This window comes from Corvus hawaiiensis, chromosome 10 (assembly GCF_020740725.1).
Source record: "Corvus hawaiiensis isolate bCorHaw1 chromosome 10, bCorHaw1.pri.cur, whole genome shotgun sequence".
Lineage (NCBI taxonomy): Eukaryota > Metazoa > Chordata > Aves > Passeriformes > Corvidae > Corvus > Corvus hawaiiensis.
The window spans coordinates 16486672-16511788 of record NC_063222.1 but is presented as its reverse complement, the minus strand read 5'-3'; the positions used below and the strand labels follow the sequence as shown (position 1 = coordinate 16511788).

Sequence of the window (25117 nt, the reverse complement as noted above, 5' to 3'; positions counted from 1 at the left end):
ACATGCAATTACCGTGATCCTACATCTGGTCCGGATATTTTGATATATCAGTATTATTTATGCACTAAATCTTCAGCAGATGCGAGTCAGCTAAGAGATACACAGCAGCTGAACTTCAGGCTGCACAGAGCTGTTGTCTTGGGGTGACTTTATGATGTGTATCCCATATTGCTGCATCTCTCTAGTTGTTGAGCTCTGTGCATCTTTAACTTACAAGCAATGAAAACTTGTTTGCAGCATTAGCTAATAGTGTTTAATGAGCCCAAGGCTTATTTGTGGGAGGAATCATATGCATGCATTTGCAGTGGGGCCAGTGGAAATCCTTTTAGGATTTCAGCCCCAGCATAAGCTCTGATTAAAGTTTTGATTAAGGTCAAAAGCACTATAAAGTTGCTATTTCTGTATGAGTATAGAAACTCCACATGAGTGTCTTGTCTGCAAAAGCTGGACAATATTTCTGGTGATTCTTTCCTGTACATGTTGTACTGCTCCTCCCCAGTCTTCTGTGAAACAATGACTATTCTCCACAGCCCAGGACAAAATGGGAATTGAGGTAGGATTGCTGTTCCTTCCACAGGAGCCCAGAAGAGGTCAGGAAAGTGAGATCTTATCTGGGTCTTTTATTAACCAAACCAATTCCATCCTGAACTTTGTGTCTTTCTAGATAAAGTGATTTATTAATAACAGGTGACTGTTTTGCTTTTGACAATTTCATATTCTCTGCCTTCTGGCTATGGAATCAGACCACTGATTTCAAGTTTATGAACCATCGTCTCCACAGTTGTCATCTCAGCATACTTCCCAGGAATCTTGGTGTTTTTCTTTATATTTCACTTGTTTTCCAGTCTTTGCCCCAGCTTTTCTCTTAATAAACAAATTTTAATGCAATATTCTGAATCTACAGTCCTGGAAAACTGGAAACTGAAATTGGATGAGTTACAGTGACATTGTGATGTGAACAGAGGAACCTTGGTAACAAGATTAATTTCCTCGTTGCCATAGCACTGTCTCCCTGGTATTGTTACAAGAAATCCTGTTCCTTCTGCTTGGAAAAAGCTGGTTGGGTCTATGTTTTCAGCTGTCAGAACACAGAGCTTCCCAAGGGTCTTTGAAGATGAAGTCCATAGCATGGTCTGATCATCTGCTTTCAGCAAGCAGTGACCAGACTCTGCCTCTCCTTCCTTACACTCCAGTGTTTCCAAGTAAAATTAAGAGAGCAAATGCAGGCAGCGCTGAGTCACTCAAAACCTTTTCAGATGCAGGGGATTTCCCTGAATTTCCTTATCCAAAACAACCAGTGGGTGACAGCTCTCTATGCCTCCACACACACAGTTCCCCAGGCAGAGGATGGAAACCTAGGGATTTCCTGAAACTTGATTAAAAGCATATTGTTAGTGGGACCACTTTTAAGAGGGCCAAAAAGTACCCAGTGATTAATTCTCATGAGTTCAGCCTGGTGTGAAGTAACTGAGATGGTAAAACACTCGGGCTGGGGCAGGAGTCCTATTTAACATGTGCTGTTTGATCAGAAACAGCCCTATTGGAAAAGAAACAACTCACAGCAGGGATCTCAAAAATCCTGGCAGTGTGCCCTTGCAGAGAGGTTGTGAGGCTGCAGTATGGAAGGGGAGTGCATCTGCTAAGGCTGGTGCTGCTCACTCACAGGGGTGGATAAGCACTGTTAGCCTGCTTCCAATGACCCTGGGAGCAATTTGAAAGAGCCATAAGGAGCCCCAGCTTCACTTCCAGCTGTAGATTTTACATCAGCATAGCCACAGGCACCAGCTCCTTGTCCCTCCCATCCTGGTGTTAAAAATGGGTAAGTTGGTTACTCCTATTGACACCATGCCTCAGCATAACTCACAGATTCATGCCCCAGTTTCTTTCTATGAAAGAAACTTCTTTCTGTTCTTTCTTTTCTCTTTCAGCCCAGCCTTGAGGTTTATTCCCTCCTGGGCACGCAGTTCAGACTGAAGACGTGCAAGGCTGGGCTGGGTGAAGACACAGTAATTTCATCACAGAAGTTATTTATCAGAGTCCTCTCTTTTCATACATGCACATTACCCCCATAAGATGCTGCTGGCTGACAGTGTGTGTCTGACAGACCACAACATGGCCCATTACCATTTAGTCTGGCCCATTAAGGAGAACTTTAAATAGATATATTTATGTTTGATCACCACTAGCTTCCCCTGTTACTAGTGCAGGCACAGTGAAATGAATCTGGAAACAAGCAGCTCTATTAAAAAGCACAATGAATCCAGGACCTGTTGTCCCTCTGGGCCATCAAAGCCTTTTCTGTTTCCAGCACATTATACCTTGTTCTCAGCCTGATCATAATGGGCTTATTAATTAATTAATACTTGAGAGACACCGTGAAGCTGCTAAGTATCACATAAAACCAACAAATATTTCTATCTTTTTAAACATACAATAGGATATTTTGTAAGTAGAATTTAATTCCTTTACTGCCTCACAGTTTTGAGCTTAGCTGACAGCTAGTCTTACAATACATTTAAAAATGTGAACATTTAAGAAAGAGTAATTATGCAAATAGGCTAATGAGATCCATGCACACAGCAGTAGCTCCTCCTCGTGTTCTTGGCAAGTCACCAGCATGTTCTGAGCCGGATGCACATTGGACAAAAAAGCAAAAAGAGCTTTACATTGTGATACCTTACAGAGGATGGTTTTAATTACATGAATTTATTCTGACACACGGATCCAGTTTTGTACTGCTGCTTATGTGAGACACTGCCTGCAAGAGTACCTTGGTGGAAGTCACTCTGGCTCTGCTTGAGCTGCGTGCCTTTTGGTGGGCTTTGAGCCTGTTCAACGTGCACCTCCTCAGTGGGGCCTCCCTGCAGCACTGGAGGGGGGCCAAGGAGAGATTGTACTACGTGCCTGCAATCTGGTCCCACTGGAGGAGTATTTTATTGGTTGACACTTATTAATTTCATCTCATTAATTTGCATCAGATAGTAATTTCCTCTCTGCTTTCTTAAGAAGTATTGGGAATGTGATTATTCTCCTCTTGCAATGAATTTCTTCTTTCATTCATTATGGCATAATTATCTCTGTGGTGTTGAAGTATCTGGTGTACTAATAACTACTAATGATCCCGGGAGTTGATATGGGGTGTATGATTTGATCAACATTTTGAGTTCAGCATCACATGCACTGAAGTGCTGAAGTCAGTTTTTGTATTTTGCAATATGAATTAAACAGTACAATTTTGAATGTAGTCGACTTTAATGTTTATATGATTATTCCTTTAGGATTTCAATGGTCTTTAGGCTTGGAATTAAGATGTAGCCTGCCAGGGTTTAAGGAGGTCCTTAAAGACATGTGAGCTTTGCAACTCTGATCTGTGGTCTCATGGATTTTGCAGAAGGTAGGTGAGATTTGACAAGCACCAACATCAGCAACACTTAATTTCAACAGAAGGAGCATTATCCTAACATTTACAAGATAAAAGGTCTATTGACTAGATTAAGAATATTTGTTAACTGTGCTGAGAATGACATAATTGAACAGCCCTGTGCATATTCTCCTAACGCCCTCAGGGTAATTAAAAGCACTCAGGCTGCTGCTGAGTTCTGTTTGCCTTGAATTAGCAGCGACCTTTGTGGCTACACCTGGGCACTGCGGTGGGAGGTGCCTTCCTCAGAGGGAAGGAGCTGCGCAGGAAGCAGGGACACCCATTGCACTCTGCCTCCCCAAACACACCTGGGTATCTCTCTCGAGAAGAAGGGTGACAAAGAAGGAGAAAAAATGACAAGATAGTGACCTGTAGAGATCCTGAACCCCTCCAGGCCAGAACATGGCAGGGAGAAGAGCAGCGCCTTTCCTTCTCATGCCACCTCCCGCCCATGCTATGATAGGTTTTACTGAATATGATGTATGAGGAGCTTGGGTCACATTTTGTCCCTGAATCAAGTTTATGTCTTGCAGTGTCTTGATATTTAGGGCTAACACTGGCCTTTCTGCTTTGTGTGCTTGAGCTGAACTGCTGCAACATCAGAATTCAAAAACTAAAAAAATACATATTCAATGTATTTGAGTGTTTTCACTTTCTACTCCTAACAGTACATTAATGCTACTTGTTTTTAATGTGTATAAGAAATGAATATTACACAATGGCAGTGTCCAAAAGCTTAAGACAACTGTGAATTATTCAAGCCACAATTTTTCTTCCTCCTGCTGCAAGCTACACTAATAAATAGTAAATAATTTCCTGTCAAAACAGACAGAGACATCTTCCTTCCAAAGAACCTTAGCATTTCTATCTCCAGTGCTGCACCTGAGAACATCCTTTCATTCACAATGCAGCTTCCATCAATCAGGACAGCATCACAGGGGAGACAGAACTTTTTTCCACCTAAAAGAAATGTGTCTTCAGGGACTAAGTAACAAGATTCCCGTAGAACAATACAAAAATGAACTTTCTTGTGCACAAGTTTTGGGCAGGTAAATTAAGTCTCAAGACACACACAGTATCAGTAGTCTTCTACACTATATTATTTTAAACCAGTGCTTCTTAGAAATAATACTGGCTGAAAAACAACAGCCTAAAGATCAGCCCTTTAAACCTCTCTCTCCAAGTGAACATCTTCAGCTTCATTTGCCTAGTGTGCATAAAACACCCTGACCAGGAAAACCTACCCAAGGCCTTTACATCTCCCATCACCCTAACTATTGCTCATCTCAATGTCTTTGGGAGGCAAAAATAGCTATAACCCCTATTTTATGGATGAGGAATTGAGGCTGGGAGATAAAGCACATACCTTGATGGGAGCCATGTGTCTAGACTCCATAAAAACCACTCTCACGCTGCTTGACAAGATTGTGTAAGCAGCCTATAGCAGAGCCAGGAAGCAGGTCTTGGAAGTCCAGAATTGTTATCTAGTTGCTTGTTTGTGAAATTAAATTTCCAAGCTGTTCTTGACTCTTGACACAAATTACTGGATTCATCTGTATCATGACAGATGCTGCAGATACAGATGCATCATTACTGCATCATACAGGCTGTGTCCACATTTCTTGCTGCCCTGCCCACCTCGCCTCCCTCTGCCCAATTCCTTCTTTGCTGTGCAATTCCAGATACATTTCAACATGTTAGTTCATTATACAGGCTGGTGAGGAAAGATGGTGACCTGAACTTTTTTATGCTCCTCAGGTAGGTGGTGCAGCCTGGGAGGCTGCTGTGGATGGGAAAGCAACTGCAGAGTTGAAACACCAGTACTCAACATGAAACAGGAGGTTACAATTCAGGGGCCATGCTAACAGCACAGAAACTGGACACGAGGTTATCCCGGGAGGTTTCATATCACTCATTAAAAGTTAGGATGTGAGTTTGTCAAGTTAACCTAGAACAAGATGTGGTGGGAACATGGATCTAATTTTCTGTTTGATTCCAATTCATGCCCCTATATCTCCCTTGGCCTTCAAGGAGCAATTCCTGCTTCACGCCAGAGTCATGCCCCTTAACTGTAGCATTGCTATCTGCAGTCCTTTAGTAGAAGGTTTATTTGTGCTCAACAATTACAGGACATCAACAGAACCACCAAGTTGTAAAGACTATCATTACAAAACTGCCATTGCAAGAAGAAACACAGAAATTCTAATTTAGTTAAATATCTGTGCTTTGCCAGTTATTGCAATCTAATTCACACAATTAAATCTCCTGAGATAATGATGAAGTTAATTGTCATTGCAAGGCCATTAGAGAGAATGCCTTATCTTGATTTAAAAGTTGCAATTGCAAAATGATGGAATACTTTAAGTACAAAGGTACACTGGCATCTCTGAGCACTTGTTCAGCGTGGGAGTGCTACTCATCCTACAGATATTGGAGATACAAAAATGTGATGTGCAGCCAACACACCTGTGCTGGCAAAAGCCCCAGCTCTTCACATGGACTTTGCCAAGATCAGTGAGAGGCAGCAATAAAAGTGCTCCTGGGCAGCACTCCACAGATAGCACTTCACTTTCTCAAGGAACTTTTCAAAAGGCTGAGTCTTGCCCAGTAACTCAGTGCAGGAACAATGATTTTAGCAATGAACTTGCGGCTGTGCCTGGGTCTGAAAGCAGCATGTGATCATGACAAACAGGTCAGTGCAGAGCTGCCATCCCTTCACCCCCTCCACCACCTCTAATCACATCATGCCATCTGAGGGAACTGCAATTCTCAGTGTTGAACCTCTAACCCTTATGTCTTCCTTAAGATTAATAAGACATTTATCAGGAGTCAGGAATCCCCAGTTCAATTTTGCTTTTAAATTTTGAGAATAGAGGGGAGCAGCACATCTAATCTCCAGACCTGAGAGACTAACTGTTCCCTGCCAGACTCCTATCACTCCTTCCCATCTGTATTTCCATTCACATAGTTTCACCTTTTTTTTTCTCTGTTATATCCTTTCTCCATGTGATTTTTACCTTTGCTGGGTATTTTTGAAGTGGGGTCAGAAATCAAGAGAATGTTTTCCAAATTCTCAGCAAGAGCATTCAGCAACGTCAACTGGAAGCACCAGGAAATTTCATCTGGCTGCATGGGGACCATGTTTCTTTTTGCTGTCAAGACCTGTTATTTAGCCAACCTTAAGAGGAGTCAGTCCTCAGGAAATTACCATAGGAAGCAAAATCACTGCACTGAGAGTGAGTCTTACAAGCCGCAGGTATCAGGTCTTCTTAAACTCTTGAAATTTCAAGACCCCCAGTTGGGAGTTGCATCTGCAGTAATAGCAGATTACTAAAAATCTAAAAAATCTATCAATGCATCTGTATCTGTATCAATGCTGTATCAATGCTATCTGCTGTCCATCATTTTGCAAAATTCACAGGAATTAAACTATAACCAGAAAGAACATATCAATAGCTACTTGTGTGTATGATAGAGGGAATTGCTAGCAGACTGCAGGATGGGGAGCTGGCAGGCTGTGCAGCAGATCCACCTGTCTCAGGGCATACTGTTAAGCCAACAGAAATGATTGACAGGATTATGATGGTCACTGAATATTCAACGTTGCTCAGCAACAGCATGAGGGTAAAGACTTAGAACACATAGAAGTGGTTTAAAGTCTGCAAATGTGAATGGAACACAAGTCAGGGGATGGACATAACACAAGTCAGGAGAGACTGAGTGTGGGAGGAGGTGAGAACATCTCATTACAACATCCAGGAGTCTTAAACACCCATTTAAAGGGTTTGTTTGCTATTCGAAGGCTTCCATGGCTGTTTTAGGGCATTATTAGCCTCCATATCTGAGCTTCACAGAAACACAATATGCTGAGTTGGAAGGGACCACAAGGATCACTGAGTCCAACTCCTGACCCTGCACACCACCATCCCCAAGAGTCACACCATGTGCCTGAGAGTATTGCCCAAACTCTTCTTGAGCTCTGCCAGGTTTTGTGCTGTGACCACTTCCCTGGGGAGGCTGTTCCAGTGCCCAACCACCATCTGGGGGAAGAACCTTTTTCTAATATCCAGCTTAAAGCTAGCCTGACACAATTTCAGGCCATTTCCTGGGGCCCTGTCACTGGTCACCAGAGAGAAGGGATCAGTGTCTGCCCCTTCTCTTCCCCTCAGGAGGAAGCTGTAACTGCACTGAGTCTCCTCAGTCTCCTCCAGGCTGAACAGACCCAGTGCCCTCAGCTGCTCCTCATTCAGCTTCTCCTCAAGGTCCTTCACCATTCATTGCCCTCCTTTGGATGCTCTCTAATAGTTTCATGTCTTTCTTACATTGTGGTGCCCAAAGCTGCCCCCAGCACTCGAGGTGAGGCCGCCCCAGTGCAGAGCAGAGGGGACAATCCCTCCCTCGATTGGCTGACAATGCCATGCCTGAGGCACCCCAGGACACATTCCTCCTGGCTGCCGGGGAAGAGCTTATCAGCTTACACCTGTCTGTAACTAGAAACTGTTAATAACCAATTCGTCTTTGGCAGCAACTACGCTGGGAACGGAAAGTCAGACTTGAGGGACTGTAAGTCATGTGATTTCCCAGCACAGCCATCTAGCAGAGGTGACTATAACACTTCTGATGTTATGTAATTGCTCAGGAGACAATACCCAAATGTGTGTGGGAGTGGGGGGGAGGGGGGGAGGGAGGGAAGAATAAATTAGCATAGAAGTCTTTAATATTTTGCGATTTAAGAAAGTCACTGTGAATATGATAACTATTTGGAGAAAGGAAAATTGTAAAGAGAAAGTAATGGTCTGTGAGGCCAGCAGTAATTACCTTAGACTACTGCTGAAATGATGGTTTGATTTCCTTGTACTTCCATACTTTTTGCTACTCTACATTGTGTCAGACTTATAACAACAGTCATCACTCACTTTTGTATGTTATGTTCAAACAGGCTACAAGCCCCACAGATATCTGAGAGCATAATACTGGTTATTGTGATACCTAACTAACAGCAAAGGATTAAGCTTTTTTGAGATTTACCCACCCCTTGGCTTCTCTGAAGTAGTGGCAGACTATTCTGTAGAGCTAGTGGAACTGAAATAGCCAGTGAAAGTGCTTTCTGCGTAAAGACTGGAACTGAAATGAATTATTCATCTGACAAATTTGGTCCCTCGTTGAAAATTTAATACATTCTTCGACATTCACTAGGACAAAGAGACAGACACTAAATCAGGGTGCCAGCCTTTGGACAGTGAAGCTGTATCTGGACTGAAATACCACAAGCTTATGAGGACCAGTCTGCCTCCAGGCATGACCATTAATATTTCAAACATGAAGTTTCAGCCTTGGATGGAAGTGCAAAGTTCAAATTAAATAAACTTTTCAGACTGCCACACTGGAGTTCTCTTCAAAACCCCTCTCCAGAGGGCATTGAAAGGTTGGTAACATCAAATCTAACCAATTTCAGGAGCCCTGGGACTTTTCATGTATTTTGTAGGGTTTCAAACATACTCCACTAAAAGTTCAGGCACACATTAATTTAGAGTCCCAGCATTCAGAGGTCTCTCTCCTTTTAAGGACACTCTTGTAGCATCCATAGCCCAGTAAAGTGAACACAGAAGATACGACAATATCCTGTGTGCAGAAACACATGCCTGGCATTTCCATATGCAAGCTTAGCAAACAACCATCCATAATCACTTCCCCTCTTATCCACAAGATGCATTTGTTTTGTCCTCTGTAGAGGAAGATCAGTCCTGCAGTGTGTCCCTATCTATGCAGGAAAAAAAAACATCTTGTGTCTATGTCATAGGAGAAAAGGAAGTTATGTGGCAAATAAAGCAATTGAAATTAGCAATTTTGCAGATATTTCCCTCTGTTCTAAAACACACTTGTGCTTTACTGTTGAGGCCACAAGCAAGCCCAGCAGCAGCAGCAGCATTTCTCTGGTGCCTTGGCTGTTAAAGGCTAAACCAAGGCTGTTGAAGAGGAACGAGTATGCCTTAGCTGTACCGAAAAATTCCACTCAAGATCATTATCAAGAGCCTCCATGAAAGGGTAGTTAGGATTTGGCTGAGATCCTAGCAGCTGCACAAAGCACGAGCACTCCAGGTCTTTGCCGCTGCTCAGTCAGGAGGCAAGATATCCCTGTCCACAGGAAAAGTTCTGCCAGGAATAAGGGCCAACAGCAGAGGAGGAGGATATCAGTCTTTGACTCTCCAAGAAGGGACACAGTCATCATAAGGGAAATATTTAGCTGTTACAAGTATGCAGCGTCTCCTTAGCTTCCTCTTCTTCCCTGCAACCTTCTGCCAGGAATGTGGGCTAATAGCCAAAAAAGAGGTTCACCAGCTTTCCCCCCAGGATCATGTCTATGAAGTATCAGTCCCTCCATCCCAAAGCACCCAGGTGAAAACTTCATAAGTGTCCCACAAAGGGCTACCCTGACTTACCAACCTCTGAAAAGGAGCAGAGGTAAAAGTGGCAGAGGGGATTAGAGTGCTTAGAGTGGCAGGGGTTAAACATTACCTAGCATCTGAACTCTGTTCTCTTGCATGTAAGGCTGTATTTCAGCATCAGGCAAGCAGTTTTTTATCCTGTCAACCCAACAATTACCACAGGTTTGCCAAGACTTGATACTTTCATAGTGTCAGGGGTATCTAAATATAAATCACATGCCCGGTTGGCAATGCTACTGCAGCTGTCACTGTATCGCATTTAGCAACATATTAGTTTTGTGAGGGAGTTCATAAATAGGACAGTGAATTTTGACCTCAATAAAAATGTTACTGTATCTGAAAGACAGGCTCTCAGGAATAACTCCATTAACCTGCTCTTTGGTGCCTCAAGCTGTAAGGAATGCAGAGATCATCTAGCCTTCCCCTTCCAGTGGATTTTGCTGTGAACTGAGAACCCACGAAAACTTTGGAAACACTTTTAGGGATTAATATGAAACATTTCTAGTTTGTGGCAAGTTGTGTGGCTTTGTGACAGGCATTTACTATTAGGTAAACTACTTAAGTAGGAAGGTACTTACTCCATTTGCTTATGCCAAACTTGTCAAAAACAGATAAAAAAATTGCTTTGAGTCAAATAAATGTTTTGTTCAAGTTGAAGTATTGTTTGGTTGAGTTTGTTCGGTTTTTTTTTTTCTTCTTAGCTATTATTTATTTATTTTCTTAGTTATTTTTAGATTCAAGCTAGATTATTTTCAGACTCTACTCTGGTGCAGATATGTTGACTCAAAACAATTAATAATTTCTTCTGATTTGCTCTTTGTTTCCCAAGCTACTTTTTAAGTCTAAAAAATCAAAGGAAGTCTTTCTCATTATTCCAAACTTGGCCAATTCCTGGCTTTCTGTAGCAGCACAAGAGTGCTTTAGCACACAACAGTGGGAAAATACAGCTTCCAATAATAAAGTGCTTCTCAACCCCACCCAGTAAAAGCAGGGGTAAGCTCCAACTGTGGAAAACAAACTGTGCAGTCAGCTCAGAAGGCACAGCTCCCCTGCACACTTCATCCACAGAAGGAAGTGTTCCTCTTGGTCCAAAGCCCTTCTGGTTGACTGTCTTGTTGTTTTACCCAGCTGGGGATGAAGATTGCAAAATGTAATGAGGAGAAAGGCAGATTAACATCAGTGGGCTAAGAGAATATGTGCAGGCAGAAGCTGCATTTTTCTAAGCAGGTAACACTTGCGGGAATGTGCAGTGTTGTTGCATTTATGTATGGCAAACACAGCACAGCAAAGTGAGTAAAAGTCACCATCAAAGGTTAACAGATGAGGGATATGAGCTGATGGATGGATTGCATCTGCAACTATGGAGAAACCAGAGACAAAACCTCAGATGGTTCAACTTAAGAGCATGCCACAGAATTTAAAATAAATTATTTTGAGACTTATTTGGCTCCACATCTTTTCTTTCAGGCCTTAGGTCCTTGAGGGTAATAACCCCTTCAATGTTTGCTTCTTTTGGCACTGGTAAAGCTGATGTCAGGAGGCAGCCCAGCTGTGCAGCAGCTGTCCTAGTAAAGCAAACTCACACCACAAGGGACAGTGGGTCCTTGAAGACCCACAGGATGAGATCACAATTTGCAATTAATGCATGTTCCATTCTACATTTTTTAAATGGATATCCTGAAAAAATACTCCCACCAAAAAACTGTTAAATAATGAAATCATCCTGCTTTGCAGGTCAAAAAATTTTTTTCCCATAAAATGCAAGTATCACTTGCCAAAAACTAAGAGGGCAAACAGGTTTCCTGGTAGCAGTGAGCTAGCAAGAGAGCTCTTTTTGTTCCAGTCATGGGAAGAGCACAATGGTGCTGGGAGTGGACACTTCTAGAAAGCTTTGGCTGTTTGCAGCTCCTTCCAGCTCTGGAAGCCAAGTATTGCCAGAAGGGTTAAAACCTCCAAAAATGCAAGATACCAAGTAGCAGTACCTGAAACCCCATGAGGAATCCCAGGAATGCCTATGCTCAGCAGCCTCTATCAGGAATAAGTTCTACTCATTTTCTCAAAGGGGATCTGCCCAGAGGAGTGCTGCTATTGCAGTTAGCTGCTTTTCATGCGGAGGATCCCCCACCCTTAGGGATTACATAATGCAGTTCAACAGAGGGATGCAGGGATATTTGTTTCAACCACAAATACTTGAACAATATTCAGCAAGGTGTTTGATTTACAGCTGGCAGACGTGTGCATGAGCAAGGGGACAGAGAAACACCATCATGGCTTTATGTTACTGCAGCAGCTTTTGCGCTTCCGGTTAATTTAGGTGTAAGCAAAAGCTGGTTACTCCTAGAATGGGAGAACAGTAATGAGTGAGTCCTTCTTCTTTTTAAGTCACTGAGTCCTTTTAAGGTCAAATGCAACTGTCCTGGACATGGGTCCACTGCAGTTTCCTTCAGAGTGAGTCCTCACTGCTGTCAAATGTTGGATTGCTATGGCCTCCTATATTTCCCTCTACTGTTACTGCCACAGAAGCTGAGAAGAAGGTTTCGTTCAAAGGTGGCCAGGCTGAGTCCTGCTCTAACATGTGCTGCAGCCTCTTGTAGTGGCTCTTTGAGTGGTACCGGAAGGTCTTTTTCAGAAGCAGCCACAGGGGTCTGTTCTCAATGATAGCTTCCTGTAAAGGTAAAAGCAAAAAGAAGCTTTAAGAGGACCTGGACAGCAGTTTACTCTTCATCCAGAGTACACACATGGGACAAATAGTGGAGACCCAGGTCTCCCACCTGCCCTGCTCATCCACATCCCTTTAACAGCCTTTCATTGACCACATTTCATATCAGCTCCACCAGAGTTCTCCACCAGAGAACTGTGACCAGCTCCTCCTGAGAGTCCTCAGGATCTGGGTAGAAAGCACTACAGACTGCCCATATTTTTCTAGTCTGGGGCAGGGCCTGATAGATCCCCCTCATCAGAGGAAAGAAAAGGTGGCCAAGCCTTGCATTCCCTGATCATTCAGATGGAGGGCTTTAAAAAAAGGGTGAGGTAGCAGCAATTATTTCTGTTTTACTAGACATTCACAAACTGGGCTGAGGAGGAGGGAGAAAGAGCAAGACTTGACCATTTTGCCTCTCCAGTTAGTGCTGACTAGCACATCCAATGAAGCACACTCACCTCAACAAGGAAGGACACAGCAAATGTGACTGCAAGCATTATCACCATGGAGATTCGCCACGTGGTAGGGGTGCACACAAGCTGGGAAAAAAGCAGGAGAAGCTATTCAGCAACATGTCCACAGTAAACACTGGTGGGTAGTTGTGTAATAGAACACAGAATCATTTAGGTTGAAAAAAACCCTAAAGACCATTGAGCCCAACCATAAGCCTGGCACTGCCAAGTCCACCATGTCCCTAAGTGCCACAACTACACTTCTAAATACTTCCAGGGATGATGGCTCAACCACCTCCCTGAGCAGTCTGTTCCCATCTGTAACCCTTTCAGTTAAGAAATTTTTCCTACTCTTCAGTCTAAACTTCCCTTGGCACAACCTGAGGCCATTTCCTCTCTATCACTTGTTACATGGGAGAAAAAAAGTGACACCCACCTTGCTACAGCTCCCATCAGGTAATTGTAGAAAGAATTAAGGTCTCCCCTGAACCTCCTTTTCCCCAGACTAAACAAACACAGTTCCCTCAGCCACTCCTTATATGACTTTTGCTCCAGACCCTTCAGCAGCTTTGTGTCATGAAAAGCCAGACTCCCAAACTGGCTTACCCTACTGATGAGCTAATATTGCTACTTGTCTTGAGGAATTACTGATAAAGATGCTTTTAAATCTATGATGAAGTAGAGAAAAGAGAGAATGCCATTCTTTAGTGCTGCAAGAGGAATTCTAACTGCCTTTTTACTTTCTAATATTAAAAAATATTCAAACTTCGTATTTCAGCTCCAAACCCAGTTCCAGTTTCCCATAGATGGGACTGGTTTTCTGGCTGTAGCTCAACTGCTTTTGGAGATGCAGCTCAGATCCAAAATTTGGATCAGCAGTTTCTCCAGGGCTAGGCTATTGCAGAGGTTTTTATTGCTACTACCTCCTTTTCTCTTCTCAGCAATTCCAGTGTATTCCCTCCAGACTGCTTGGGCTGGGAGTTTTGCAGTTCTCCCCAAAAGCATTTTATCCCCTTGCAGCTGCCGTGCTGAAAAATGTCCTGGGCCACTAGGGTCCACAACAGGACGATGACTTGCTTTAAAGTGCCATCTCGTGGCAGGTTCTCTAACGGGGTCTGCCCGCCGAGCCGGGCTCTGCAAATAGTTACACAGTGAGGCAAATTTAGGCGGGCATTTACAGTCGAGACCCGGACCCTTTGACTCTGTTTCTCTTTCCATGTTTCATTAATTCCATTTCTAAACCGACTTGCTAACTGGCATACAAACATACAGGACTGGAAGCTGCATCGTGTTCAGCACTTGTGACTCAAAGCCACTGCATTTCATTGCTCTGCAAATGTACAGAAAAAATAGCTTTGTATGGTGCTTTTGTTGTTTTGTTCCTGTGACTCCTACAGCAAGACTGTGAGAGTGTCACAGCCTCAACACACTAATTGTCAGGCCCACTGACAACCCCATCCTTCAGCTGATGTAGATCTTATCCTTCCCTCATCTTTCCCTTGGGATGGATTGGCACAAGGTAACTCCCAGCTTGCATTCTGCCAGATTACATAAGTCAAGCCTTATTGGTATTTACTGATCAAGGACCAAGATAGACCCTCTCTTGCCAAGACAGCCCCACTAGTCTCTCTCTACAACTGTTCTAAACCCAAATTCTGCTTTGGGAAACTGCAGGCTCTCTGAGATTTAAACAGGGAGCCTGAAAAGATTGGGGACTGGAACTACTGCTCTCAGTGCCAGCTGGCAGATGCTGGCAAGAGGACCTTTGTTCAGAGTAGCACTGCTTGGGAAACACAAGAACATGGTGCTTTATTTTAAACTGGCAGAGCCCAGCCCTGTTCTGCTCCTGGCTTCACAAGCCACCAACATACCACACATCATAAGCTTAGTGATGTCATCCTCTGTTGCTTGAACAATGTGCTGAAACAATCAAAATTACATGTGTAGCTGTTCTGCTGAAGGCACAGATACTAGTTTGGAGTCACCATTTTCCAGAAGTTTCTACAATCCCATCATCTAAAATCCACCTCTTTAAATTTTGTCTTTAGTGGTGCCATGTCTCCTTGCAAAAGTCTGTGCCTTTTGCTAAAACAATCCCAGTGTGCTTAAAGTGGACTGGCAGTAGGAAAAAAATCCCCTCTGGAACAATACTCACATCCATCTTGGAGTAGAGATCATCAATGTCAGCAAACATCAAGAAGAGGCAAATGCCCAGCTGCCCTATGAGCACCAGTATGAACACATCTGAAGGGATAAGAGCAAAGAAAGAAACCCACAGGTTTATGAGCAATCTCAACTGCTTGCCTTTACTGTAGAAGATTGTAATAATTTTCTGTGTTACACAGCCATCAAAAGAATGCATGAGATAGAAACAAATTTTCAGCAAAAGAAAAATCAACAGAGTAAAACCCCAGCTTTACTCAGTCAAGTGTGGGATGAGCATTGTAGCCACTGATTTAAAACACCAAATGGGTATTTTGAACATTCGATTTGACCTTTCACATCTGAGAAGCTTTGCAGCCTTCCAGTGAGTCTCTCTCTGATCACAGTAAATCCTGTGATTCAGAAAAATGTCCAGGATGTAATCTCGATCTTGTTAATATGATTAGGAATGCTGCCTCCAACTTCAGTTATGTCAAGACTTTGCTCTTGATCAGGATCTAAAGAGTCTAAGTAACGGAGAACCTATTCCTTCCCCATCTGTAGGCAAATGTTCCAATGATGAGTAAATTCATTTTCTCTTCAGCTGGCGTGCACCGAACTTCATCCTTCACCCACTCATTTTTGTTTTACCTTGTTCTAGGACACTGATGACCCACTTTTCTGCTTTCTAGGAGGAATGTCCCCTCCTCACTATTACTATACCAAAACATCAAAGCCATGAAACCTGCAGCATTATTTTAACTCTTCAGAAAAAAAAAAAAAAGAAAAGAAAAAGAAAAAAAAAAGCTGAAGAGAATTTTGTCTAAGAGCATGCTGCAGGATTTGTCCCACAGAGAAAAAGAACAGCTCTTCCATGACTCACTGCAGCTTCTGGACCTGTCACAAACATATGTGCTCATCTTCCCTTCACAGGACAGTCTTTCTCCTGATTTTTTGGCTGACATAATTTGGGTCAAGTTTAATTTTTCCCTATTAAGCTGACCTCCTGAGTTGACTTATATATCTCTTCTTCTCTCCCCATACTTACAGTTGGTGTAGATGGGTTGCCTGAAAGGCTTTCCCTTGGAAAACACTACTGCTACAATGAGGCAATTGATGGTACTCAGCAGCCACACTGTGGTGTTTTCATAGCTCTTGAAGCCATTGTCTGTTTGCTCATGGGCTCCATCTCTTGCCCCATGGAGCCCCAGGCTGGAGGATGAATTCCTCTCATGGTTGTTCACTGACAGGCAGGCACTGAAAAAGAGTGTCACACTGGTCAGGAAATGAACATTGTCCTGGTTCTTTCCCCCGGCTTCCACCATTAACTATCAGGAATCCTCCCTCTCAGCCATGATATAGGTTATTGGCAGTGCCCTCAATCTCACCACTGGTTGAGCTTGCTGAACTTGTCAGAGCTTGAGCTCAAACCTGGTCTCTCCTGCAATCAAATCCTCTCTGTGCTCAGCAGAAGCATTCTCACCACATGAACTGTGCATGGCAGGTTGCTGGAGGGTTTAGGGACCTCAGACAACACTGGTTGAAGTGTTTGCACCCTGTGGGCAGCACAGGGTCTGCTGCAGCTGCTCATCAGGCCTGCAGTTAAGCTGATCAATAGTTTCATGCAGACCTGCCCCACTAGGTCAACCCTGTGGTATCCAGAGTCCCAGAAAGGGGACCTACCTGTGTATATCGGTCTTGGAATACCAAGGCTGCTTCTGGACCACCACAAACCCAAAGATCTGCATGCTGAGGCTGAAGAGGATGTTAAGTACAACAGAGAGCAGCAATGGGGGCGAGATGAGCTGGCTTGGAGGCCTGTAGGGGACCAGCTTTGGATAGGCACCTGTGAAACTCACTGAAACATGCACAGATGTGTTTACTAGTGTGTCCAAAATACAAGCAGTGCTCCTGTATAATACTGACTGTATCAATGGCACTTTTACAGTCTGTAATATTCTTTATAAAACATACAAAGATTGTATCAAGTACAAAATACAGAGTTGTTTTCTTACAAAATTGTATTGACACAGAAGAGGTTAATTAATGGCATCTATCATGAGGCATTTTTGAAAAATAAAATGTTGGCTTTTTATTTTATTTGACTACTGTCAGGCCCAAGAATATGAACATATACTTATGCTCTTCTTTTCTCTTTCTGTCACTTGTCAGCTGTGGCTTGAGATTTTTTGCTGCCCACATGCTGTGCATCCTCCTGCACTAAACACCTAGTGGCTGGTTATTTGAGCTGGAGGAGGGCAGCATTACCTGACACAACAGGTTTTCCTCTGTTCTTAGGTTTAACAAAGTTACCCAGACTTTGAGTAAAAGAGCTGTGCACAAAGCTTTGATGCAATTCCAGATGGGCTACTTACAGCAATGTAGCTTTTGGCACCCAGTGTTGCTGTGGCTGACCTTTTCAGGCTTGATTTCATCAAAGTCTTTGCCTGTTGTCTGTGTTCCAGCAAGGATGGAACATACCAGGATGTGGTTTTGCTATATGCTTTTCATGGCCCTGTCCTTGCTGCTCCTGCTTCTAAACCTCTCCCTGGACTTACTCTATCCCAATAACATTGTCTTTCTCTTTATGCCTCAGCACTGGGTTCCCCTCTTATTCTTGGCTTACAAGTCTCTGCTCTGTAGTGTCTGACATCTGTCATTTCTTCTCCATTTTCACCTCTCCTTCCTTTTGGGGCTCTGGCCTACACAGCTTCAAATATGGGTTGGACTCAAAAAAGTTAATCCCTACTTTTTCATTTGAGCACAGAGTCAGGTATCTTCTTAATCTGCCTTCCTGAGTCAACAGGAAAATGCCTGAGTGGACTTTCCACTGCAGTAGGTGTGGGTTTATTCCTTCTAAAGATAGCACTCCAGTTAGCAACAACCTACATGCTCAGCAAATGCACCACTAAATATTACCCATCTTCAGGGCTTTTCTCAAGCAAGAGCCCTCTTCTACTAATCTAAACATCCTGTATTCTACTTAAAGGATGTTTATTCTGCAGGAAGCCATTTTCTTCCTTTCTGTACATAGAATTATGCATTTCCAAGGAGAAGAAAAATATTTGAGATCGTTCTCTCATTAATACATAGGATGACTAAGGGGCTTACTTGTCACACCAATTACAGTGGTAATAGCCAGATCTTGGAACAAGAATTGGTAGTTCCCCAAGGAGTTTAGTTGCTGAAAAGAGAAAAACAAAGAAAAAAATCACAAATCAGAGATCTGCCATGAGCATGTTTATATCATCTTCAGAAAGCTGTATTATATCTATGGAGCTACTGCTCTGCTGTTTGTTCTGAAATTCTTCTCTGCAGGTAAGGAGATCACACATTTCACTGCCCTGCCAATAGGTTCCTCACCATTGGGCCTGTGGTGAATATTCTCATTTTGCACATTGTTTGGACTAACTACACTTCCAGTTCACTCCAGGCAATAAAGGAGAAGAATATTTGAAGAGACTGCTTTCTCACTGCTGGGTTACTTCTGAATACAAAGCCCTCCTCTCCATCTGGGAAAAAGCTATGCAAAAGTGGTTTAAGGCACTCCAGGGGATTTTCTTACTGTCAAGTTAATTCATGCTTTAAATGCTGAATAAATTGTAACAGCAGATGCTTACACCAGATTCTTCCTTTTCACAGACACATGCCCTCATCCAAAACACCATTCAGTATCTCAGTTTTCTTTTTGCCCAGCTTGGATCTTGAGCCCTCTGGCTGAAGTTAATGGGAAGAATCTTTCCAGTTTTCCACTGAGGTACAGGAGGACCATATGATCACACCACAGAAGTTTGCTCCATCTCCTATTTCAGGTGGCTTTTATGCCCCGTTTCTCCTACAAGGCACTAGTAGCTCATCCAGTTCCTGCCAGCATGTCCCCAACACATACCCAGTAAAGCAGGAGAACACCAAGGTACTGAATTGTGCTGTACAGTGCCATGTACTTGAACATGCAAAAGGACGTGACAAGAGCAGCACGGCCTTCCCTGTGTGAAGGCATAAATAAAGGACAGCAATTAGGTGATGGGGTCTGCTCCTGGTACCAGGTCTCTCAAAAGGCTGTTGAAAAACAAGGCATGTGTCACAAGCAGAGAAGCCTCTACCACTATCTTGCTGGGAGGTGAAATGAATAAAATCTGACCTAAATGAAAGTAAAATCTTCACTTGCAGATATCTTGTTCAATTCAATGGGCTTGGTTCCAGTCACCTGTGTTCTGTAGACTACAATTTACCCCAGCAACTTTTACTGCTAACATTAGTAGTGTAGGTAACAACTCTGTATGAGGGAAAACTTACAAAGCCAAGCAGCTACTCAGTGAGTTTGAGCAAGTCCTCTCCTCTAAGAGTGAACATACAGTATCCAATGAGGATTATGCTCTCTCCCTGGCTGCTCAAATGCCCCAGTAAGCAAAATCAGGATCCTGGCATAATATATGTCAAATTTTGCCTGCATAGGGTACCAGAGGTAGGACCTAACATTTGTGTACAGGTTGGCTGGTGGACATTTGATTCAGCTTTATGGAGCACTGTTCATTTTGTTATTTCTTTTGCATTTAAAATACTTTTGATGACATAAAGCTCAACTGTAAATGTCCTCCTCTTGTGATAATTAATGTATCTTAAAGGAATTTCAGATAGGGACTAGGCAAATGGCAATTTCAAGGCCAAACACAATTATTTTTCTCTAGACATGCATATTGTGACTTGATGGGAACAGCCAAGACTTATGTTTGAGAGGAGTGGGAACTTTCTTTTTTATGAAATAGGAAACAAAACCCCATGCTTACCTGATTAGCTCTGGAACACAGGCTATGCTGGGGGTTTGGGATGTGAAAGGTGAAGCCACAGACGCCTCCTGCTCCGACAGTGATATCCCTGCATGTGCCACTTTCAAAGCCTGAAAGTCACAATCCTCCTCAGTGCTCACCAGGAAGACACAGCAACTTACATGTCAGCCAAGCAGTGACCCCTTATTACAGGATGTGTTCTGTGCACAGCAGTCCCTCTTCACTCCCTGGGTGTGCTCCACCCTGAGGGGTCCTTCAGTGAGTTGTCGAGTTCAGGGAAAGAATGGGGATGAGAGCATGGGAAAGGTCATTTTCCACAGACCCCACAGCCATCCACTACCAGTTGCAGAAGACAGGTTTGGCTCTGCCTTGTTTTTTAGCACTTATTTGCTCCCAGACTTTATGCAGCTAGTCTAGGTTCTCTGCTTGCTTCCCCCAGGAGAATCTTCTGGTGGTTTTTGCAAGGCAGATGAATCAGTCTTTGAGATCACAAACTGCAAAAATCTTTGCCTAGGACAGCTCTTGCATGGTAAGGACCACACAGTGGGATCAGGTCTAAATCAATACTGGTGATAGTACAGCTGCTCTGTGAATAAGTGGTATACTCCCATCTCCAGCATGTGCTCAGTTTGGAATACTCTACTGGCATTGCATTAATCTCTCATTTTTAAAATATATGGTAAAAAATGTCACTTACCCCACAGTCATTGGCTCCATCTCCACACATGCCCACAAAGTAACTAAAAAATACAGTCATAAGGCAAGTGAGGAATCATAGCCTGCTCCATGCAAGTCATTTATGCACGTCGTGCAAGCTTTTTGTTAAAAGCCTTCTGGAAAGTTAAAGCCTGTCTGGCCAGACAGCAGTTGAGGTGCTCACAACTGCACACAATCTGAAATGGCCTAAAGCTCACCTTGCTCTAAGACAAGGCCTGAGGCTAGCTAGGTGAAGTAAGGGTGAGGTCTTCAAAAGACTTGGGAAACAGCTGAACAACAGGCAACAAGATGCCTGAGACTGAGGAATATGTATATGTATATGTATATGTATATGTATATGTATATGTATATGTATATGTACCACTGTGACTGTGAGCAATCCAGACTGCCCCACCACATTTTCTAACCCATCACACTGAGCCAGCAGTAGCACAGTAAAAAGACAGCAAGCATCAGAGAAGCTGCAGTGCTGGGAGAGATTCTTAAAAGTCTTGGGGAGACAAGTCCCAATCCTTCAGGCCCAGAGAGAAGTAAAAATGAAGAATGATGTGAACAAACAAAAGCCAGGACCACGGGAGCATTTGACCTTCGACAGGTTGCCAAATCAGCATGGAGTTCAGTGTCTCTTTTTTAACAGACTTTTGGAATTGAAATGCCAAGGTGTAGATCTGTGGAGGTTTCAGTTTTGTGCAGTTCCATGTAACTCTATGCTAGACAAAAGCTAGCTCTTTCTAGACTCTTTTCTAGCCTGAAAATTCAACAAACACTTTCAAATTCATTAGGAACTTACTCCAGCTTTTGAAACTCTTCTACAAGGCTGGATTTCTGACTAGGAGACATTCTAGCAAAAACTGTTCCATTCAGCAAGAGCTATAAGGAGAAAAAAGGGAAATTATTTTTAAAACACTTGAAGTGATTTCAGTAATAATCTGAATAAAAATCACCAAATATCACATTTATAAACAAACGGCTGATTCTAGACTCTGAAGCAGGAAAGGCTGATGATAGAAGATAAAGGGGGTCTTAATCAATATTTTGAAAAAGTAACAATGACAATAAGGACACAAGGCCTGGTATGCCATTTGAGTTACCTGATGAACACAGATTGCCATGCAGTGAGTTATAAGAAGAGAATTCATGAGACTATCCTGTCCATGAAACAGACAAGCTATGCTGAATTGCACCATGTGTAATACCATGCTGTCTCCTGTTCTCTGAAACAGGTCAGTGTTGTGCAAGGGGTAGGAATACGGGCACAAATGTTTTAAATCTTGTCCTCACACCATAAGGCATGCCTGCTCCTCTCATGTGCAGAGAAAAATACAGGGATTTTCAGATCCTTCCCCATATAATAATATCTTAGATTCATCTAGCCTGTGAGTATTTCAGGGTTATAATTGTTCCCAGAAGATGTCCTGATACAGGTCTCTTCAGCTGATTATACTGGGACAATCCATATCTCCTGAATGGCAAGGCTACTCCAGTTAAATAATCCAGATCTTACCTTTGGAAGTAAGTGCCTGAAATGCTGTGCTACTATTTGGTAAGATTTTCCACTCATGGCAAAATGATACTGGCCTGATCCCAATGCCAGCCTGATTCCTGGCTCAGTCTGACTATCATCCTCCTATAAAATAAGACAGAATGAGTGCTGTGCCCAGGCCCTGAAAAGCTACTCTGCGTTTACACAGACACTACTACAGGCAAGGTAAAGGACATACCGTGGGAGGGTGCTTTTGAAGACTCTGGGAGACTTGGGTTCAAGGCCCATTGCCTTTCCCTGGATTTGTAAAGGGATTGAGGCATATAATGCCAATAATACCAGTGTTAACTGGGTGTTTGTTGCATGAGTTCTATCAAATGGACTCTTGCATTTGATAGAATTCATGCAGCAGTGCCAATCTGGTGGGCTGCACTGGAAATGAGAGGGACTAGAGACAGAAGATGGGCACCACATCTAAGCAAGCCTTTCTGCAGTGAAACACAGGGCAGAAGTTGCTCAGGCTGAGGAGCCACTCAACAGCCCCTGCAGATATCCTGTACCATCTGCCTGACTCTATACTTCCCAGGGAAGGGTCAGCACCTTCAGACTAACTCTTCAGGGAGACAGTAACTGGTCTTCATCCCAGCTTCTCTGTGGAGATCCTTGATGGAATAAATTTCTTAGCCTGGCTTGCCTATGTTTCACTGTGTACATGCAATTTCTCAACAGTGGATCCGTGCTTTAATTCTGCAGGTAAGGGGAAGTGCTAACACTCTACCTGCTTGAACAGGGCTGGTTCATTCAATGCAGCTCCACAGATTTTAAGTTCACATTTATACCATGAAATTTATCTTGCAGGGAAAGGAAGCATTTAAACTGGCATCAGCTAAGCATGAGGGCTAGAGACAAATCTTTCTGGGATTTCTGCGAAGCTGTTCTCAAACCCAGCTAGGCAGTTAGCAAAAATGTGCTCACAGGATAATATGCTAGGAAGTAAGCTCAAGGGGAGTACATTTTTATAAAGATCTCCTCTTCCTAAACTCTTCTAGCACATATTCTGATGGTGAATGGCAGTTCTCTGTTACACTAGCATAATCGCACTCCTTATTTAAAGTTTGTTTTCCTGCTGCACAAAACCTGCTTCTGATATGCTCACCAGGCTTCTGTAATCTTCAGCTTTGTTTTTTTCTAGGGATTTCCAGGTTATAGATGCTGAAAAAGATCCAGGCACTTTGTTTGCTTCCACAAGAATCACTCTCTGTGTTGGAGCAATCATGCCAGCATTTTTGGCAACTGTTATAGCTGTCTGAATGTTGTCTCCTACAAAAAACAAAGGGAGTGTTACCTAAAAATTTTTGCAGTGAGGAATTTTTTATTCATTAGCCTGAATTCTGAATTTTCAAATATATCCAGAAGAATCAGTGAGATTTCAGTAGCTGTGCATAAGAAAGTTTTGATAAAGACTGAAACTTTCCAGATAAGGTTTGTCTCAATCACTGAAACATATTTTCATTTGGAAAACAAATATTTTGATCTGGAGATGAAATATTTTCATATTCAGCTTGAAGAAATCCAGATGGGGAACGTGGTCCTAGATTATTTGTTTTAGACAAAAACCAATAAGGGGTTCAGTGCTAAGTTGCTGCTGGTATCCCTGATTCTCATTGACTGGCTTTGGTGTATGTGGGCTGAAAGGAGTGAGGCCCAAGTCTTTGGACAATGGAAAGACTTGGGGTTACTCTATCCAAACCCTGGTTTAGATGTGGGTAGAATAACCCTTCAAGAAAAAAAAAAAAAAAGGATAAACACGCTCTGGTAGGCATGAGTTACAGATGTTAAAAAGTTTGGAGATGTGTCCTGAGCATGCATGCTCCATCTCTGCTCATTTCAGGAGGCCCTATAAAAAAGGGATCTTGCATGACATGCCTTTATTAGAATCAGATACAGCCTGGTGAAGTTGCCAGGGACAACATGGCTCACCTTATGTCATTATTAAAACACAGACACTTCTTGGATTAAATATCTGTGCCTTCCTACCAGCGGTAGTGAAAACAGCAGACTTTTCACTTAAATATTGTTGGACTCCCTGTCTGGACCAGTGACCACATAAATAATCCACCTTTTTTAAATACCTGTGACCATAACACTCCTGATGCAGGCAGCACTGAGCTCTTCCAGGGCAGGCTTTGTCTCCCTCTTTAATCGATTCTCCATTATCAGCAGACCCAGGAATGTCAGATCAGATTCTACCTCCTCCCTAACAGTCAAAAAGAAACAGATTTAATTATTAATTTTGCCTTTATCAGCATTGGATTTGGTGATAGCCAGTTATAACTCTCAACCATCCTGCCTAACTCAAAAGAATTAAAATAATTTGTCTATTTTCTGCAGTTCTAGGATGTCTCTCTTTTGTGGTGCTTTCAATACCAGCAGTGCTAATTCAGTACCAGAACCCCAAATTTCGTGCAGGACTCCCAAACTGTGGTGGACTGATTTGGAAAGTTCCTGCACACTAGACCTTCTCATTTGAGAACTGTACAACAAAGAAACACACCTTAATTAACATGTCTGCTCCTCTTGACAGTTGGACCTGAGCAAACAGCCTGTGGCAACTCAAATTCTGTTTTCCCCTACATTTTTGTTTTCACCTGTGCTATTGCTTTTTTACAGTTGAACACATTCAGTTGAGAACAGAATTTGGTAAACACCCCATCCCTGAGTCATGAACTAGAGGTCTCTCAGGGATACAGGTTGACTCTGAAGAATCTGAAAAGAAGAAAAGCTTTCAAGCACTTATTTTAGCCACCAAGGAGAAGGCGATGCCAAACTCAAACGCTTGCATGGCAGTCAGAGTAGCTGAGTCAGGTGATGCCTGGACAGTCACTGCTTTCACTGCAGATCTTGTGTTTGACCAGCAGCTTTCTCCATTCTCCTGGCAGCATAAACATCACACATGTTGTAACTGCAC

General features: G+C 42.9%; 1 protein-coding gene across 1 annotated transcript in view; it reads right to left on the bottom strand.

Moving 5' to 3' along the window:
• Positions 1-7382: 7382 nt before the first annotated feature.
• The window catches only part of ATP13A4 (ATPase 13A4), a 46761-nt gene continuing 29026 nt past the window's right edge, over positions 7383-25117 (bottom strand). Inside the window, exons 19-31 of the mRNA XM_048314950.1 lie at positions 24282-24406; positions 23306-23469; positions 22171-22293; positions 21457-21536; positions 20647-20689; positions 19950-20059; positions 19052-19148; positions 18274-18346; positions 16846-17020; positions 16211-16419; positions 15176-15264; positions 13027-13107; positions 7383-12532 (exon numbers count right to left, since the gene is read on the bottom strand). Of these exons, the coding sequence (XP_048170907.1) occupies positions 12311-12532; positions 13027-13107; positions 15176-15264; positions 16211-16419; positions 16846-17020; positions 18274-18346; positions 19052-19148; positions 19950-20059; positions 20647-20689; positions 21457-21536; positions 22171-22293; positions 23306-23469; positions 24282-24406 (1591 nt within the window). The 3' untranslated portion in view covers positions 7383-12310. The remainder of the gene's footprint in view (positions 12533-13026; positions 13108-15175; positions 15265-16210; positions 16420-16845; positions 17021-18273; positions 18347-19051; positions 19149-19949; positions 20060-20646; positions 20690-21456; positions 21537-22170; positions 22294-23305; positions 23470-24281; positions 24407-25117) is intronic.